This window comes from Opisthocomus hoazin, chromosome 14 (assembly GCF_030867145.1).
Source record: "Opisthocomus hoazin isolate bOpiHoa1 chromosome 14, bOpiHoa1.hap1, whole genome shotgun sequence".
NCBI lineage: Eukaryota > Metazoa > Chordata > Aves > Opisthocomiformes > Opisthocomidae > Opisthocomus > Opisthocomus hoazin.
This window is the reverse complement of record NC_134427.1, coordinates 22,401,612-22,419,687: the sequence shown is the minus strand read 5'-3', so window position 1 is coordinate 22,419,687 and position 18,076 is coordinate 22,401,612. Positions and strand designations below refer to the sequence as shown.

The 18,076-nt window shown below is 51.0% G+C and overlaps 1 protein-coding gene across 8 annotated transcripts in view; it reads left to right on the top strand.

Annotated features, from left to right (window-relative positions):
- The window catches only part of ARHGEF9 (Cdc42 guanine nucleotide exchange factor 9), a 198,480-nt gene that overhangs the window by 48,495 nt on the left and 131,909 nt on the right, over positions 1–18,076 (top strand). The window contains exon 1 of one of the 8 annotated variants that reach the window (XM_075435189.1): positions 12,869–13,026. The exons of 6 other annotated variants lie outside the window; for them this stretch is intronic. In XM_075435189.1, the coding sequence (XP_075291304.1) occupies positions 12,997–13,026 (30 nt within the window). In that variant the 5' untranslated portion in view covers positions 12,869–12,996. Of the gene's footprint in view, positions 1–12,868; positions 13,037–18,076 lie in introns of those variants that run through there. One more of the 8 variants, XM_075435193.1, reaches the window with a different exon arrangement.

Genomic DNA, 18,076 nt, shown 5'->3' with positions numbered 1-18,076 from the left:
TGGCAGAGCTGCCACCTGAGCGTCACTATCCGCTGAAGGTATCGGCATTAAGGATTTACGTACCCAAAACTGTGCATCCGTCGTGCTTATCCAGACACAAAGCGGGATAACGGCAGAGCACGGATTTCATTAATAGACCCCAGCAGCCAACATATGGCTGCGTAGTGGAAGCAGAGTAAAGCATAAGCCACACATTTCTTTTTAAGAACATGTATTTCACACCTTTTCACTTCACATGGGAATATTTTTGTGATGCCTCTACAGTCAGTCTGCTATCCCCAAAAGACTATTTTTTTATTTTCACAACATGGCTTAATTAAGAAAAATTGTGTTCTAGAAACAATCCTGTACGTTTCAAACCTGCCCCCTTCTGAAAAAATATACCCCAGCAAGATTCAGGTGGTAAATGGCAAGGGACTGCTTGGCTCGCCGCGCTCCAGAGGGGTTTTCTGGCTGCGTTTGTAGCTTCCGGAGCAGCTTGGTTCGACCGTCGCGTGCGTGTCATCTGTTGTGAATGCTGTTCTGGGTCCCGTCTGGCAGAGTTTAAGCAAGCAAAGTCCACACACCCAGCATTTGTGTCAGTACTGGGCTTTTGGTTCTAGGTTGTTTCACAGTTGAGATTTTAAGGAGTCTCAGTGATTGTCTTTAGCCACATGAGTCAATGTGTCTGCTTGTTGTGTTTCCAGAAGTTTTAGATTTGGGGAAAAATTTGAAAAGATGATCTCGCAGTCTTATGCAAGTAATCTTGCATATTTCTTTCTTGAGGGACTTTACGTACATCTTCATTTTGTGAAAATCTAGGGTAAAACACAAATCTGCCATTTGTGTAGATGGAATACAGGAAAAGCTTCAATGGCTGCCTGTATAACTTAATTCTCATGCCGTATTCTAAACATTGTTAAAATTATCAGTTTACAAGAATTACATTCTTGGAGGCGTTAGGACACTCATCCTGCCTGACAACATCCCTTTCTAAGAACCTGTGGAGATTAGTTCGTAGCGTAGATTTTTCCCCTGGTGAGGTTTGTAAGGATGAGAAGCCCCATGTAGAATACATCTAGGCAACTTTAGTGACAAAAATTGCTAAGCACATTACATATAAATAGCAAACTGCCTTCTCTAGGGACTGATACAGACTGCTCTTGAGATAGCTAAGTAGACAAGCATATAGTAAAATATGGGTATATTTAGCACTCCAGAAGGCGATAGATGGTGTTCTGACTTCACATCACACGGGCTCTTAAAGTCTTTACCTCTGAATAATCCCTTGTACTCAGCAGTGATGTTGTGGCACATTTGGGACCTAATTATAAGCTTCACTGCCGATCAAAGGACCAAATGGGAAAGGACAGGTTTGGAAGGCAAAAGGTGGACTTGACTCTGATGAATCGTGAGTAGCTGGGAAGGAGGTGCAGGAAAATGCTGGGGCAGTTTAATGGTATGTGGATTAAATATGGTTTAATGGGATTTTGGCATAAATGTGGTTTTTAACATCTGCCTGCCTCATTGGTTCTTACAGGCATCTGCTTGGGTGAATGTATGCTGGTTTGCATCCACTTCTTCAAAAATCAGCACTTAAATGGTTGCGGTCACCCAACGAGACCAACCTCGCAGAAGCACCTGCCAGGCTTGTCGCAGTACATCTCCTTCGGGCAGTGGGAGGGAGGGAAGCGGCTGAGATACCGGCCAGAGGGCCCGCGGGGTAGTGGGGAGCTCCGCTGACCTTTCCCAGGCGAGTTCAACACAGGTTTTCCTTCCAGAGGTGTTATTCCTGGTTGTGCAAATCTGGGCGAAGCTGGAGACCTGCCCGCTTCAGCCTCGCCCCCTGTTCCCAGGGACGCTGGAGAGGCTCAGGTGCGCTGCGGACTGGCGGGCAAGCCTGGAAGAACTGCAAAGGAGATTTGCAAGGGTTGTCTTTGAATCAAAACCACCAGCTCACTTGCGCAGCATCCCTCACCTCTTTCTTCCTTTTTCCCCAGTCTTCTATAAGAACATTTTTGCTGTTGTTGAGACTATTCATCCAGCATTCATACCCACACAGACGTATTTTGTGCCGATGTAATGATGCCTGTTATTGAGTGTAACTTCTTTTTAAAGCTAAAGTAATTGAAATGGTGGAGTTATATTGCAGTTAGTGGAAAGGAGCTGTCTTGAACTGGTATTGCCGTGTTGTCTTCCTGCCAAGAATGGTGTCTTTCTAAACAATGCTACATTTATTTAAAATGAAGGTCATATACTATGCCAATTATCCTTAAAGGATAATTGCCTGGACAAGGTCCTGTGCAGCCTGCTGTAGGTGACCCTGCTTCGGCAGAAGGGTTGGACTAGATGACCCACAGAGGTCCCTTCCAACCCCTACTATTCTGTGATTCTGTGATTCTGTGGGTGAGTGGCAGAAGGCTTATGTGAAAATGAGTAACATGTAAACAAATCTGGGAACCTAAAGCGTGTTGCAGAGTTTGGTTTTGTGATCTTTAAAATCCTTGAGACATACTAACCCTAGGATAAGAATATTCAGAAACAGTTTGTTGTGGAGCTTTTCGGATTGTATTATTTCAAGTTATACACTTGTTTTGTCTCGCTAGCGCTCTCCGTGCGGTCAGATCAACTCAGGGTGACTTTTTTTATGCCTCATACTTTACTACAAGCACGCTGACATAGTAAGGTGTGAGCAGACCTGGCAGACTGACTGGTGTGGGATGATACAGTGAGAATAAGCACGGAGTGGCTCTTGTATGTTCTTGGCAATGGTGTATTAACAAGTACCAGTCTTGTAAAGTGGAACATTGTGGAGGAGAAGAACAAATGCATGCAGGCAAAGCGTGTAGGGGGGTGACTCTGGCGCAGTAACCTGTAGGCATCGAGTGGAAGCAGACTGGGTTTTAGATACCAGCTCACTGCATCCTATTCTGCATGGTGCTGACAGGGAGTGACTGTTGCAAAGGGTGCAATACCTTTCCTGGACTCGGTATCTGCTGGGGTGGCTGCTGGCTCCCTGGGGGTTTTTGGGACAGACACACTGGGACAACTCCATTTGTTTCCAGGAACTAACTGCAAGGTCATCTTCCATCCTCTGAATTTCCAAGCCTTCAGCCACTAGAGGGAGAGAATGCTACATTTTTATGGCTTTGTGTGCGTGTGGGGATGTGCGTTTAATAGAGGAATTGCTTTTCTACAGGCAGGCTTTCCAGGCAGTGCAATAGCTGGTTTTAACCCCTTTAGTTATTTGACCGCAGTTTTAGAACTGCTCCTGAGATTTGACCTCTGTAGACTTCTGTTGGTTTATGACCTAGAATTGTAAAAGCTCTGGAAGATGTTAGATGATCCTTGTCCGTGTTTTACACCCTGTATTTGCTGTCGAGCATCACTGCTGTGAAATGGCTTCCATGGGGAAACCTTTGGCTCCTCCTGGATCTGCCTGTCTGCTCACGTTACTGCACACCCCGCTGCACTCATCTGGCATAACGTAACGTACAGCGTGGCAATGCAGGAATGAAAGACGTGGGAGCAGCGGGAGAGCAATACCCCTTCCTACTGCTTGCTTCTTGGTAAGCCAGAGACTCTTTGAACCTGTGGCCTGTTTCCTCTGCAATAATAAAACAAGCCCAAGAGGGATCTCATTTCATTTAGAATTAAACCATTGATTTAGTAATTATTGCAGGAAGATGAGTTTTAACAATTTCAAAGGACACTAGCAAGGAGTTACAGGTTTAGGAAGGGGAACAAGGATGCAAGTTTTGATAAAGGCAGTGCCAGAAAGTGAATTTTGTGTATTTTTCAAAATGAAACAAGATCAAAACTTCCTTTTGCAAATTGAGCTCAATGGGGAAGACCCGTGAGCTGGCTGTGTCAGTGAAAGTCTGATGAGGGGGACCATGGGACTTGGAGGGGTCTGGAAAATTAGCCTGGGATGAAAGCAGATGCTCAGTGGGTTTGAAGAGCTGCAACCTTCGGTCTGCAGTACTATTTATCAGGTGAATTTGCATCCCTCTGCGGATGGTGGATGGGGAAGAGAGAGTCTCTCTGCCTTTCTTTTGACTCCAGTGGGTGACTTAAGGCAGGGCTCTCAGAAGGGAAACCTCATGGTGCTTTAGCAGCCTGAAATATTGAAGGAGAGTGTCTCTCTGGGCAGTTTTCCTGACTCTGAAAGTCAGAAGGTCCAGTTAAAAGAGGGACTCAGCAAAGAGATTTCCTTACACTGATTGGAGCTGCAGATGATGCTCCAGCGCAAGAAGTTCTCCTAGTGAGGTTGGGGCTGGTCCCAGCTGCTCCTTTCCCTGCCGGTTTCACTTGCCCAGCTGCACCCTGGCTGGCGCAGCTGATGGCAGGCACGAGAGCGCGGAGGGACATGTGCAGGAAGGCACTAGAAACCTTGAGATCGGCCTGACCCAGGCACATTAGAAAAATACGCATGTAAGGACTAAATATGCATCATCCTAGAGAAGAAGGTCAAAGCACTCCTCGTTGTCCTGGATATCCCATACTTGGAGGGCTGAGGTTCGGCTGCTCCGGCAGGCCTCCCTACTCCGGTGTGTGCTCCTGTCTGTGCACTTCACTTGGCTGAGGGTCTCTTACCACCTACTTGTAACTCAGACCAAGTGAAGCCATGAAAGCCTGGCTGCGAACTGAGTTGCTTAAGCTCAGCATGCAGGGCCACAGGTCACAGCTTGCATTTAATAATAGAGCTAGAAGAGCGACGAGTCAAGATGAAAGACTTCTCCACATCACTCCGCATGCTGATGAACTGTGGCTATAACCTTACAAGTATGACCTGCTCGCTGAGGCTTCACCTGCCTGATGGAGATGCGAGGTGTTGGGAGACCCGTCCACTTGCCTTCTGTGCACTAGCTTTGTTTCGTGAGAGCCAAGCTGTAAAACTGTTATTGAAGCAGTGATCCCGTGGACTTCAGTGGGAGCTCTGCCTTGGCTGGATCACACCGTGCCATCTCACCGTTCTGGTTTCTGCACACGCAGATACCTCAATGGGAGGAAAAACATTTCTGTTCCAGGGTTTAGTATCTATTTGTGGGTGTAGGACCGGGTCGGGAAGCCTTGTCTGAAGGCACCCAGCTGCAGTGGGATCCCCACTGGCTTTGGGTGGGGGAGAGGGGACAGCCAGGGGCTCAGGTGTGAATCTGGCTGTGGACACCGTGATGGGAGGGCTGTAGGAGCCCCTAGGCCACGAGGCACGTCCCGTGCCCTGGGCCTCGGGGGCTCTGTCCCCAGGTCCTGCGAGGGAAGGTCTCTCCAGGCGAGAGGAAGGAGCCTGGCTGCAGGGTGTATGGCTTTGCCAGTCTCTTCTGACCTTAAAATGCGTGACCTGGGGGAGCATCTGTTGTTTCCCTGTAGGTCTTCTTGTGAACAGTAGCATTAAGCTCTAGTTTTCTTTAAAAAAATTCTTTTTTAGGTGCAGATGTGTCTCTAAGTACACAAACGAAATGAATTTATATACAAGCATTGTGCTACTTGTAAAGCCCTTTCTTTTTCAAATTTAGTTCTATTCCTTTTTTAATCTCCATAGGATTTTCCCTGAATAAGCAGAACTAGGGCAGTGCTAGTAACAGATGGACGTAAAAAAGGCTTGGATGCTGGAGAGCCTTTTAACGGGCTTGGGGATCTGAGCTGGGATGCTTTCCTCATCACCCTGAGAGTTTAATTTGACTGCAGGTTATTAATTTTTGCCTCTAAAGCAGAGGTCTTAGCAACAGAGCGCGTTCCTTGGCAACAGACCGCCATGGCTTAATTAAAGCAGGTGTGGGAGTTTTAAAAATGCCACTGTTGGAAAAAAAGTTGAGAGATATTAGCAAATCAAATGGACTGAGGCAGGAGTCGTCTTGTCAGTCAGACGGGGGTGACAAGGAGAAAGGAACAGTAAACAAGATGCAAACTGTGGAGGCAGCCTGGCGAAGGAGCGGTTCTGGGAGGCAGGCGGGGATGGGACTTGCCTGCTTGCCGCCTTCCCAGGGGCCAGGCTGCAGGACGGCAGGGCGAGGGGTGCCGGGAGTCGCTGCGCGTCTGGGAGGTCCTGGGCTCTGGACCTTGAATAGTTTACCTTGTTAAAAAATTGCTCTTCAAGAACAGGTTTCCAAACTGTGGTTTCCCACCAGGGCTTTCTTAAGTTACAGTTTGTTTTTTGTCCTCTCGGAGCTGGAAGCCGTCGTTTTGTTAGTCAAACCAAACCAGAAGGCCTTTGAGGAGCGGCTGTGGCCCATGCTGTCATTTACCTCCTTTGCTGTCGGAGCACGCTGTGTGTGGTATGCACCTCTGCCTGGGGCTAGGCTGGTGTCTGTTTGCACTGTGACTGCTAAATATAAATACACTGCATAATTAACAATGCCAAATACGCATAATTAGATTAGAAAAAACTCTGGTTTGTGCCAACATATGGAGTGTACATCCACATAGCTGATCTGCTCTGGAGAAAAGGTTTGGAGCAGAGGGAGACAGGTTTGGGCTGCCCTGTCTGTCCCTGCCACTGTTTCGATGTGTCACCTTGGGCAGCTCCGGGGCAGCCCTTGTGCCCCTGGTTTGCCGCTGCCGGAGGGAGATGATGCTCCCTTTCCCTTTCGGTGGTAAACGGCAAGATCCCGATCGCTGACATCAGAGCAAATGATTTTTGTGCACTTGTTCAAGTCCTGTAATTTATGACTAAAACTGTGTTTGTGTCAGAGTTAGTTCAGGAGGACGCTTGCATCTGGAGCTTCTGGATATGGCAGCTCCTATTAAAGAACAAACAAGCTGTCTTGTAATGTGCCATAAATAATAACAATACTTTGCAAGAGCCCGAAGCACCGCGTTATTGCTGTGCTAATCTGCGAGGCACTGGGCCATTATGAAAGTATTCCATAGGGTTTGGGGTTTTTCCTGAAGGCAGGTACGTGTTTCATCGCTGGGTAGCGTGGCTGATTGGTTTATAAAGCCAGGCTGGATAATTCCTAGTAGAGGTTAGACAAATTCCCCTCCTTTCTCGTTAATTAACCTGTAGGATTTGGTGCCTTTTCTTTGCAGTTCAATAGAGCCAATGGCTGCAAGAACATGCTTGTTCTCTCTAGTACGTAAGAAGAACGCCTGCCTTCTGCAGCAGTGGAACAACCGTTGCGTGGCTGGGCTCTGCACAGAGCGCTGTCAGGCTCCCGCTGGCAGCGGCCGGTGCGGGGCTGGAACGTCGACGGGGAGGCGTTCGCTGGCGGATGTTCTCCGACGCCTCCAGTGAACGTTGTAGTTGGGGAGGAAGGAGAGCGTGGGTAAAAAGCCAAGGAAGGGAAATCCACTTGGAAGGCAGCAGCAGAGGAGGCAGAGAGGCATCTTGGAAAAAGTGTCCACATCCAGAGAGCGGTTTAGAGCAGTATTCTTAGAGTGGGATTAAAGAAAGGAGGCCTTGAGGATCTGGAGGAGATTTCGGTGGTGATGTGGTAATATAATAGAGTGAAGAGATTAGAGGCAGACAGAATCCTGTAACGGTGCTGTGCTTCCTTTACTGCTCTCACGGGTTGCAAGAAAGTTAGCCATCAAGTTTGGGATCTCGGTGTAGTAGCGTGGATCTGTCTCAATCTAGTGATTTGCCCCCGAAAGCTGCCCTGCGATGCTGCAGAACAGTGATGTGTAACGGTGGGAGGGCGGGGGGGGTGTCTGCGGATGTTGGACTGGACAGCGGATTGCAGTGGGGATGTCATTGGTCTCATGCGTGTCGCTTACGTGGCTCCAGATGTATTGGAGGAGGTACAAGGGTGGAGATGACTGCTTTTTCAGCAGTGCGATGTGGTGTGAGTGTCCTGCTCACACCCGTTTGCTTTGCTCTCCAGCTGCAAGCAATTACAAGAAAAAAGTTACACGGGGAGAAGTGGCATTAATATAATAATTATAGTCCTTGTATGGGTCATAACTGCTACTACAGAGCAGTTTCCAGGTAAACCTTGTCCCTGCCTTCCTTGCCTTCACATCTCCACTCACCTGTGAGGTTATTACCCGTTGGGAGCATCAGTCACTTGCAGTCTGCAGCAGCCCCCAAACTGGCCTGGACTGTCCAAGGGAAGATGGGCGTGTGGTTTGGCATCACCTCGTCTGTAGCCAGCTCCTGCGTATGAAGATGCGTGGGATGGTGCACGCAGGCTGGAGGCACAGCCCTCGGGAGGTGGAAGGATGCTCCCCGCTGCAAGGAGTTCTGTCAGTCTGTGCAGGCTTAGACCAAGCGGCTGGGTTATCCCAAAAGCGGGTGGATCCAGACCAAGAATCTGGGAAAAGGAGTTGTGCAGGCAACGGGGATCCGGAAGCAGCTATCTGAGGCTGAAATGCACCGCTGGTTTGGGCCCTTGTTCTGTAGGGAAGGAGACTTTCAGAGTCTGTGGCAGGTAAAATGTTACCTGCCCACAGTTCTGCTGAGAACGAACGGGACATTGTGTTACCAGCGAGAACTGCGTGTGTCCTGACAGGGGACTTCTGGAGCGGTCCTCCAGTCAAACCAAGGACCTGTTCTGCTCACCTAAGCAGAACCTACCCTCTGCCTGCCCAGCGGGACGCGGCGCTGCTGTGTGTTGTCTCAGGTGTGTGAGTTACCCTGGGGGACTGCGCGGCAGCGCTGGCAGGCCTCCCGCCGACGTGAACCTCCGCAGAAGAGCGCTGAACGTGCTGACGCGCGGCTGTGACGCATCCCCACCTCCCATGGCCAGTGGAGTGGTGGGAAAGGGATAGCTAAAAGGACTTTCTTCTGTTACCTATGTCTTCACTGCCCTTGTAGAAGTAGAGGGATTTCCTCAAATGATTTCAAGCAGTATTGAATTATTCACTGTCATTGGCAGCAGAAATCACATTTTTGTAAGCTAAATCACAGAGCAGGAGCCTGCGGTGCGAACTCTCTGCCCAAATACTGCACACGGAAAGTTGCCTCTGTTTTCCCTCCGGCAATATGGATTTTAGTACCGGTGCAGTGCCCGTAGCACTACTCCATGGTGCTCTGCGTGACTCACAGCTCTGGTGTGTCGTTTGAAATACTACATGGCCAGTGTGTGCTGGTAGGGCTGCCCACTGCGCCTTCACATGTGCTCGGCTGCAGCATCCCCGTGTGAACGCCTGGCAGAGGAGCCGCGATGATAGATACACCGGCAGGCTGTGCTGCCATTCAGCGTGACCTGGACAGGCTGGAAGGTCGGGCAGAGAGGAACCTGATGAGGTTCAACAAGGGCAAGTGCAGGGTCCAGCACCTGGGGAGGAACAACCCCATGCACCAGTACAGGCTTGGGGTGGACCTGCTGGAGAGCAGCTCTGCGGAGAGGGAGCTGGGTGTCCTGGTGGTTGACAGGGTGACCATGAGCCAGCAGCGTGCCCTGGGTGCCAAGAAGGCCAATGGGATCCTGGGGTGCATCCAGAGGAGTGTGGGCAGCAGGGCGAGGGAGGTTCTCCTTCCCCTCTGCTCTGCCCTGGGGAGGCCCCATCTGCAGTGCTGTGTCCAGTGCTGGGCTCCCCAGTTCAAGAAAGAGGAGGAGCTGCTGGAGAGAGTCCAGTGGAGGGCTACGAGGATGAGGAGGGGATGGGAGCATCTCTCCTACAAGGAGAGGCTGAGGGAGCTGGGCTTGTTCAGCCTGGAGAAGAGAAGGCTGAGAGGGGACCTTAGAAATGCTGATAAATATCTGCAGGGTGGGGGTCAGGAGGAGGGGGCCAGACTCTTTCCAGTGGTGCCCAGCGACAGGACAAGGGGCAACGGGCACAAACTGAAGCAGAGGAAGCTCCAGCTGAACATGAGGAAGAACTTCTTCCCTCTGAGGGTGATGGAGCCCTGGCCCAGGCTGCCCAGGGAGGCTGGGGAGTCTCCTTCTCTGGAGATATTCCAGACCCGCCTGGACGCGGTGCTGTGCAGCCTGCTCTGGGTGACCCTGCTTGGGCAGGGGGTTGGGCTGGGTGACCCACAGAGGGCCCTTCCAACCACTACCATTCTGTGATTCTGATGAGGTGCCCATTCCTGAAAGGCAGGTGCTTTCCTCCCTTGTGGGGCTGCTCTGCTGGAGAAGCTCACTGGTGGCTCTTCCAGTTGCACCCTCTGCTCTGGCAGGGGCTCTGGGTTTGGTCCCCTGCCCACTGGCTGGCCGCAAAACGCTGTGCAGAGAGAGCGAGGCCACAGAGGTGCGTTTTCTTGGCAGGGGAAACGCGGCTGGGTTCTTTCTGAGGTTGCACGTGCCAGAGAGAATCGCTGCCCCAGTGGTCTGGGTGAGACTGGATTTGTGTGCAGACTGGTGCCGGTTCAGGGATTTGGCTGAGCTCTGGTCCTTGTTGCTTTTTGTCACCTTCGCAGGGAGCAAGAATTAACCTGGCAACCTTTGGTTTACATCTCAAATCAGCTTAGCGCAGACAAGGGATAGGGAGTGAAACAGTGGAATATTAGCCTTATTGACAGGCCTAATCAACAGCTGACAGCAGGAGGAGAGAAATCGGTGTCATTTCTGCTTGTGCGTAGCAAGGCTCAACAAAAATTGTCCTTCTCCTCCTCCAGACCCATTTTACCAATTAGAGCAGCAGCGTGGGATGTGCCATACAACTTCTCCCTCCATTTGCACTGCCGGTGTTTAGATGGGTGTAACTTTGAAGTTAGTGCCGTTCCTGGGATGACGCAGTGGGTGTTTTAAAGGTGATCTTGTGCTTAAGAGCGTCGTTCTTGTATTATGTATATGTGTGCTGGACAATGATGCAGACCTCTCATTTAATATTTCGGTGTAGAAAACCCGTTGAAACACGGGCCCAGGCTGCCCAGAGAAGCTGTGGCTGCCGCCTCCCTGGCAGGGTTCAAGGCCAGGTTGGATGGAGCTCTGAGCACCCTGGGCTGGTGGGAGATGTCCCTGCTCATGGCAGGGGGGGGTGGAACCAGATGCTCTGTAAGGTCCCTCCCAACCCAAACCATTCTAGGATTCTATGTTCTATGATTCAATTACAGATAACCTGACCATTGCTTTTATTTTTAGTCGATTTTCGGAAGGAAACTTATGCCCATGCTTTCAGGATGTCTGCCTGTCTGCCAGTTCTTCTGCCCCAGCTCTCCCCAAGCCCTGCAGCTTTTGAATCACTTGGTGGAGTTGCGCTGGGTCTGGCTGACATCCCATGCAGACAATGTCCTGGGAGTTCTGTGAAAACCCGGGCTGCACAAAGTCGCGCCATCGCGTGCGGTAGGGCTGGGGCCCTCCCCAGGGAGGAAGGTGGGGAGCAGATCCAGACTGTGTGTGTTCCAGGACGGTTTTCAGAGCCAGGATTTTCAGACCGGACTCTTCCTTTGGCGGTAAATAACTTACCTGGGGTTTCTGTCACTTCACAGAATCTTAGGCAGAATTCCAGAGTCTGGACATCTATAAGCTTTTGCCTACTGACTCTTCTGTCAGCTGTCTCTGGGAGTAATGATGGCTGTCAGTGCCCGTAGAAAAGATGATGGAATACGGCTTGATGTAACTAGAGCAGGCTGCATGGGGCCCCAGAAATGCGAAGATGCTGGGCAGCATCCCTTCACCCTCGCCTGCACTGTTGTTCTGTCCTATTTCAATAAAGAAGTGAAGACACCTGGGCTCCGATCCCTCGCGCATCCGGCTGGATGGCGCAGGGCTCGCAGAAAGCGGCGGTCACGAGGAGCTGCGTGTTGTTCCCCGACTCGGAACCCCCAGGTTCAGGGAAAACGTTGACTTCTCCAGAGTTCAGGAGCAGAAGATTCAAATGCCCTCCTGCCCTTGAGGCAGGAGTGCATCGAAAAAAAAAACCACTCAAACCTTGAAGCCTCTGCAAATACAACAGAGGAGATTGTAGCTTCTCTACAGGTTTTGTGGTGTATCCTGTATATGGATCCAGTGTACCCAGTGCACCCAGTGTGTATCCTGGCTGTGGGCTTCTGTACCCAGAGCAGGATGTTAGCCATTTCCCACGTTGTCTCCACGATTTGTACCTGCCCTCTCCTGCGTCTGAAGCTAGCTGCAGGCTTCTTCCGCTGCCGGAGAGGAGAGATCGGGAATATCGGTGGGGTGTTTTGGCTGTGTTCGGGTGTGTGTCGGTCTTTGCGACAGGCTGCCCCTTCCCGCGGGCTGTCAGCTCCAGGAGGGTGGGCAGAGGGCTGCGGCAGCAGCCTCTTTGAATGGCCTTGGCCAACTCCCTTTGATCTCCACGTCCCCTCCGTAAAATGGGGAGAACCATGTCGACACGCGTGTCCCAGATGGAGGAACTGGGAGCATTCGGTCCTGTTTCCAGTTTGCTGTGCGCAGCCCCTAGGCTATCGCCGCCTCTGCTAGCTGGTGCCAGACAGACTGATCTCGCCTACCCCGGCGTGGTGGGCGGCTGGAGGGATGAGGAACGCTTCATGAGCGTCTCGTCTTTTCTGACTGTGCGGGGGGGCCTGTTGTTTCCATGCTCTGACCAGAAAGTCAGGAGGAAGCGAGGGGAGCGGGCAGGGGATTAAAACCTTTAGCGGGTGTTGGGGGGAAGGAGAGCCCTGGGCAGGGGCAGCGCTTTTCGGGGCTGGGAGGTTTTGGTTCGGTGGAAAGAGGACTTACCCTGCGTGTGGAGAGCGGAGGGAGAACTTGCTGCCCTTCAAACGTCGGCGGGATCCCCAGCCCCGTGCGGGCTCTGTGGATGTGGGAGCCCCGTAGTGCCGGGGGCGAGGGTGGCCGGCCAGCGGTGCGAGGGCAGGGGTCCCGTGGGGACCCTCCCCGAGTTCCTGCGGGTGCCCCCTCCCTCCCTCCCCCTCCCCTCCTGCAGAGTTTCGAAGCACGGCAAGGGAAGGAAAGGACATCCCCCTCCCCTCGAATCCCTCGGTCTGTGACTGAAATAAATAACTCCGATCCCAGGTAGCGAGGAGGCTGCTGAGAACGTGCTCTTGCCAGGCACGGGATTGCCGGGCTGAGGGATGGCTGACTGAAAGCTCCAGGCTAGGGTGGGGGTGGGGGGCTTCTTTCTTTCCCTGCCAGCTCTTGCTAGGCAGTAGGGATTTTTTTTTTTTCTTCTCCCCTCCCTGATAATAAGGACATCGTCAGAAGCAAGATGCAGTGGCTAAGGGATGGCTCAGGAATGGTGAGTTCAGGTAGCTATGTCTTTCTTTTTTCCTCTTATTGCAGTACTTAGATGGGGAAATAAGGCTCCGTCCTATCTCCTGACTCCTCCTTTACTCCCTGTCCTTGAAACCATTGATCACTCTGTAGCCATTTTATGGACTCTGCATTCCCAAACTGCTGAGCAAAAAGAAGGAATTGGGAGGAAGGAAGGAGGGTGTGCATGCGTTGGGGCGTGGGAGGGGGCTGGGGAGGTGGGTTTCGGCACGTTGGGCTGGTGGGGGAAAGCAGAGGATTTTCCGGGTGCCCGCATGCGGGGCGTAACGCCGGGAGAGCGGGGTACGGAGACGGGGATGCTGGCTGGCGGCGGCGGGACTGGGACCTGTCAGGTCTGTCCCTGCGCTGGGGGACGAGTTGCAGCGCGGGGGGAGCCTGAATTCGCTGCTGAGCCGGAGCGTCCCTGCCTTCGCTTGCATCAGACTGTAAAACACTCCTCTGAAGTGCAGCGGTTTCGGGGACAGCGGTTTAAACAGTGACAGCTCTGCTTAATAACAGAAAAATAGCGCTGATCTGCAGCTGCCCTCCCTGTGCCTGGCTACGGCTCTGAGGAGCTCTGTCTGCCCGGAGGGAAAGCGGGGAAGTTCCCCCATCTCGGCGAGGGTCCCTGCTTCTCATTCAGAAACTTCCCCGGGAGGAGATGCGGTTGTTATTGAGATACTCCTCCTCCTCCTCCTCCTCCCCAGCTCTCCCTCCTCATACAGCGTTGCTTTACAGCGGCGTTTCCCTCTGCTTTCCCCTCTCTGTGCTGGGTTTTATAGGTGGGTTTTTTTGTTCTGCCCTTCCCTGGGCATTTTCCATCGCGCGGGAGCCTCGGGGCGTCCCTGCGGGCTGGTCCCGTGGCACGGACCCGCTCCGGGGGGCCGGCAGCATCGGGCCGCTGGCCTCACCTGGCTGAGCCCCTCCGGTTCGGCTCCGTTGGGGACCCGGCAGATGTCACTGGCAGCGGGGATGGTTTGGGAGCCAGCGCAGAAATCGCCGCCCGTTCTCTCCTGACGCCGTCCACCAGCTCCGTGACGCCCCGCGCAGCTTGCTCCTGCCCTCCATCCCCTCTAAGACACTTACACACAGGAGCTTAGTGGCTTACGCTGCTGAGAGACTCTGAAGCCGGTGCTGGAAGTGTACTATGAGGGTGCAGACAGCACCCTGCAGCAGATGTCTTTAGGGTCCTGTTTGAGGCTTGTCTACCACCCAGCAACAGTTTTGGGGTTTTGCTGCCTCCTCTGAGCATCCAGGCTTCTCCTTCCCCCCGCCACCCCGTCCCTGCACCTTCCCGGGTGGCACTTCTCCTCTCTCCGCGGTGTCTAAGCAACACAAATCGCCTTTCACCAATTTACATTTTCCGAGATTACTACGCTGAAAGAGAAGTGGTGATGGAAAGCTGGTTGTGGCTCTTTCATCCTTTTTCCTTTCCTCCCGGGTGACTGCTGAGCTCTGCTGGGGAGGGGAGGGGAGGTGGGGCAGGGCAAACTGCTTTTCTAATTGACACAGCACAACACTTGACACTTTCTTGCCCTCTTATCTTTCCAGCTTCCTTTCTTGCTGCTGGCAGTGAGAGAGACTTTGTTATTTTGTTCTGATTAGTTTAATCTTTGTCTTCTCTTAGAGAGAAATTGTAGTGGTTGCTGAACAGCCTGTAATTTAAAATATTTTTTGGGGGAAAGTGAAACTCCAGTGATTGATTTTGAAGCAGATTCTGCCCAGGAATTTCCCAATATTGCTCCTTCTAATAAGGGAACAGTGAAAGAGAGGGCTGTGGTTTCTGTATTTCATGCAGCGTTTAGCAACCTCAGCAGTGTTTGAAGATAACTCCCTGTATCTCTAGATGATCTGAAAATAAGGTGAAAAATGATTACAAAACAACAAACTGAAACTAAGGCAGATAAGATGAATGCAGCGGAGATCTGGGTGATCGCGGGCGAGCGGGGAGCCTGGTTCCCCGGGGACGGGAGGCTGTGGCCCCAGGGGTTCGCCGGGCGAGCAGAGCTCCTGGGCTTGCAGGCACCGGGCAGCTCTCGCGGCTGCGCTGCGGAGCCAAGGTCAGGGCGACGCTTGGGCCGTGTGAGTTCTGCTCTCCTTTTGCAAGGCAAGGCGTACTGGTCCAGATGTCCTGGCCAAATGCCAATACTGGTAGCTGTATTCCATCTAATGCAGATTTTGCCTGCTGTTCCCATTGGTAAGTTACTTTAATTTTTAGTACTTAAGACATTGGGTCATATTGGTGTACTCTGATAAACAAACGAGTTATTCCACACCAGAGGTAGCTGCATTTCAGCAGGGCAGCGTGAATATGATCATCTCAGTCTACTGGCTAAAAATGCGCTACGGAAACATGAAATGGCTCGGTTTGCTCCGAAGCAGAGGCTGGCTGCGCCGTGCACCCACGTCGAGCTGCCTGCCACGCGGTGAAGGACCTGAGCCTTTCACCTGGAGCAACGCTGGACCGATTTTCATGAGCACTGGGACTCTGTTAGGATTTTCAGCTGACTTTTTACTCTGGTGTTATTTTCTGTGTGTCTGCTAAAGAACAGCAATAGGAGTTTATTTTGGATAGCATCCCTGGACTGTTCTGCTCAGGCACATGGGTCTAAACCTGGATTTTAGAGTGATTTCTCAGAAGTTCTGAGCAGCACTGATTTATTGAAAGTGCTGTTTTCTACCATTCTCCATGCTGGGCTGGGTAAAAGAATCAGACCTGCTTCCTGTCGGAGTTAGTCATCTCTAAGAAGCATGTCACTAAGATTTTACAAGTGATAGTACCTTTTGTTCTCATGGCAGGTGGCTCTTTATTTCCAAATCAGCCCTTAAACCTAGCCATTATTCTGTAATATGAAGCTGTCGGGGCTTCTTTTTTTTCTGCTTTGCATGTACTGCTTTCTGTTTTTTAAACAATTAATCTTTTGGCAATTATGCTAGCTTCCCATGGGGGTATTTTACATGCTTCATTGGTACTAAGTTGCTAAACTCTGCTAGTATCTGTTTCTAACTCAGAAAGATTAAACTAATTGTCATTGGTAGTGATGAGAATAAATCTACACATCTGATCAGCATTGTAAGGACGATGATTATTTGGTTAGGCATTCTTCACAGAGAATATTGATCCGGCGTGATAATCAGATGAGTTGGTTTAAATCACGCCATAATACAGCCTCTTCTGGAATAGTTTTTCATCTGATAAGGGCAGAGTTTTTCCCCTAGCCTTTGGCTGTGTTACAGGAAAGACAAGCAGGCATCCTCCTCGGTATTGCCTCACGTAGGGTCTGCATCTGAGCTTAGTGCTGCGCCTGTGAAAATCAAAGTGGGTGCAGCCATTAGCTGCAGTAGATACAGAGTCCCAGTCATGTGGTGGTGTGTTTTTTTTTTTTTTCCAGGCATATATAGCCGTATTTTTACAGTGCATGTTGCTCAAATATTTAAAATCAGATCTGTTGCTATTTTACATTGCTGTCATAAACAAAAAGTAAGCCATTGTAAATCATCACAACTTGAAATATGTTGAAAAGGAATTCAGTGAATAAAATGGCCAAATATGGCAAGTGGGGGAGATGTAAGCGAGCAGGGCAGTTCAGCAGCCAGAAGACTTTCTTACATTTTTCCTAACTGCTGCTTCTCCACTTGTCAGTTTGCAAATCACGGGATATTTAAAGTACAAAGACTCTTTGCACTACATAACCCTAAAAAGCTCAGTGTGAAGTCGGGAAGAGAGAAGAGAAAGAAACCAGCTTGGGTCCAATTTTCATTTTTCAAAGTTTGGAGAAGCAAATGCGGTTGGTGGGGAGAAGCCAGGCCAGGATGGGATGGGAAAAGGAGCTTGCAGTTGTCCAGGCATTAGGGAAAATGGGATTTGAGAGGCCCAGAGCCCCCTGAACTCCCACAGCGATCAACGGGAGCAGAGAGCACTCAGCTGATGGAGCACGGCGCAGCGAAGCACCCGGGTAAGCCGCGGTGACCTGCCGAAGGGTGCGGGTGTCCCACGGAGGATGCCGCTTGGTCTGTCATCTCCGTGCCCTGCAGCCTCAGCCGGGAGGGCCTTTTTCCACAGAACAGCGGCTTGTGCAAGGTTGGTCCTGCTCATCCTGGGATCTGTTGTTACTGGAGGTTGGTGCTTGGGTTGAATGAGCTCTGCCTGCACCGGAGAACTCTGTGCGCGCTGCGGTGCCGTAGAGCGCTCAAAGCCTGAAGTCAGTCCTACCAAATGCATCTCTTTGTGGGATTTTTCTCACCCACATAATTTCTGTTGTTTTCCATTTCGCTCCCAGTTTGGGGCTGCTTTAATCTTTCAGTTACAACCTCCTGCTGGTGTTACTGTAAGAGTACACAATAAACACCTAGGTTAAGGAGGAGTTGATGTTAGGGTTAATATAAATACTTGGATAAATACCTGATATATGCTGATGATTGCCCTTGTGTCAGTCCCAGGAGTGGCTGGGAGCAGGCCTGGCTCTAGTCCCATGCACAGACCATGGCTCTGTGCCCCGGTGTCTACCTGCTAGATAACAGACACGCCGATACCTTCTCTGTCCCCTGAGATACGTCTGAATGACACATTGGGAATGTCTGGAAAACCCTTTGAGACCCTTGCTTGGAGGCTGCGGTAGAACTGGGTAGCGGTGTTTCGTGGCGCGTCGAGCAGGATGCACTTGCTGGGAAGCACCCGTGCTGCGTGCTCACAGGGTCCATCTGTCCCTCCTGAGTTCAAGGTGTCGGTGGCTGAGCACAACAGGCTTTGTAAACGGCAGTGGTTTTTTAACTGCTAAGAACCTGATTCCCTTGTATCTAGTCAAAGAGTTTTTCTTTTCTTAAACACTACTTGAAAAGTCTCTGAAATGCTTCAAGCTAACATCTTAATGTATTTATGACATTAGCTGCTTCTGCTCCAGAACGGTTGCTCTGAATCTCTTTGAGCCTGGCTGTTATTTTGAACATGACTAATTCCCTGAGTGACTAAGCTCTTAGATAATGGGAAGAATTCATCAAGTTCTCTCGGTCTCCAATAGCTTCTATTGTTATGAAAA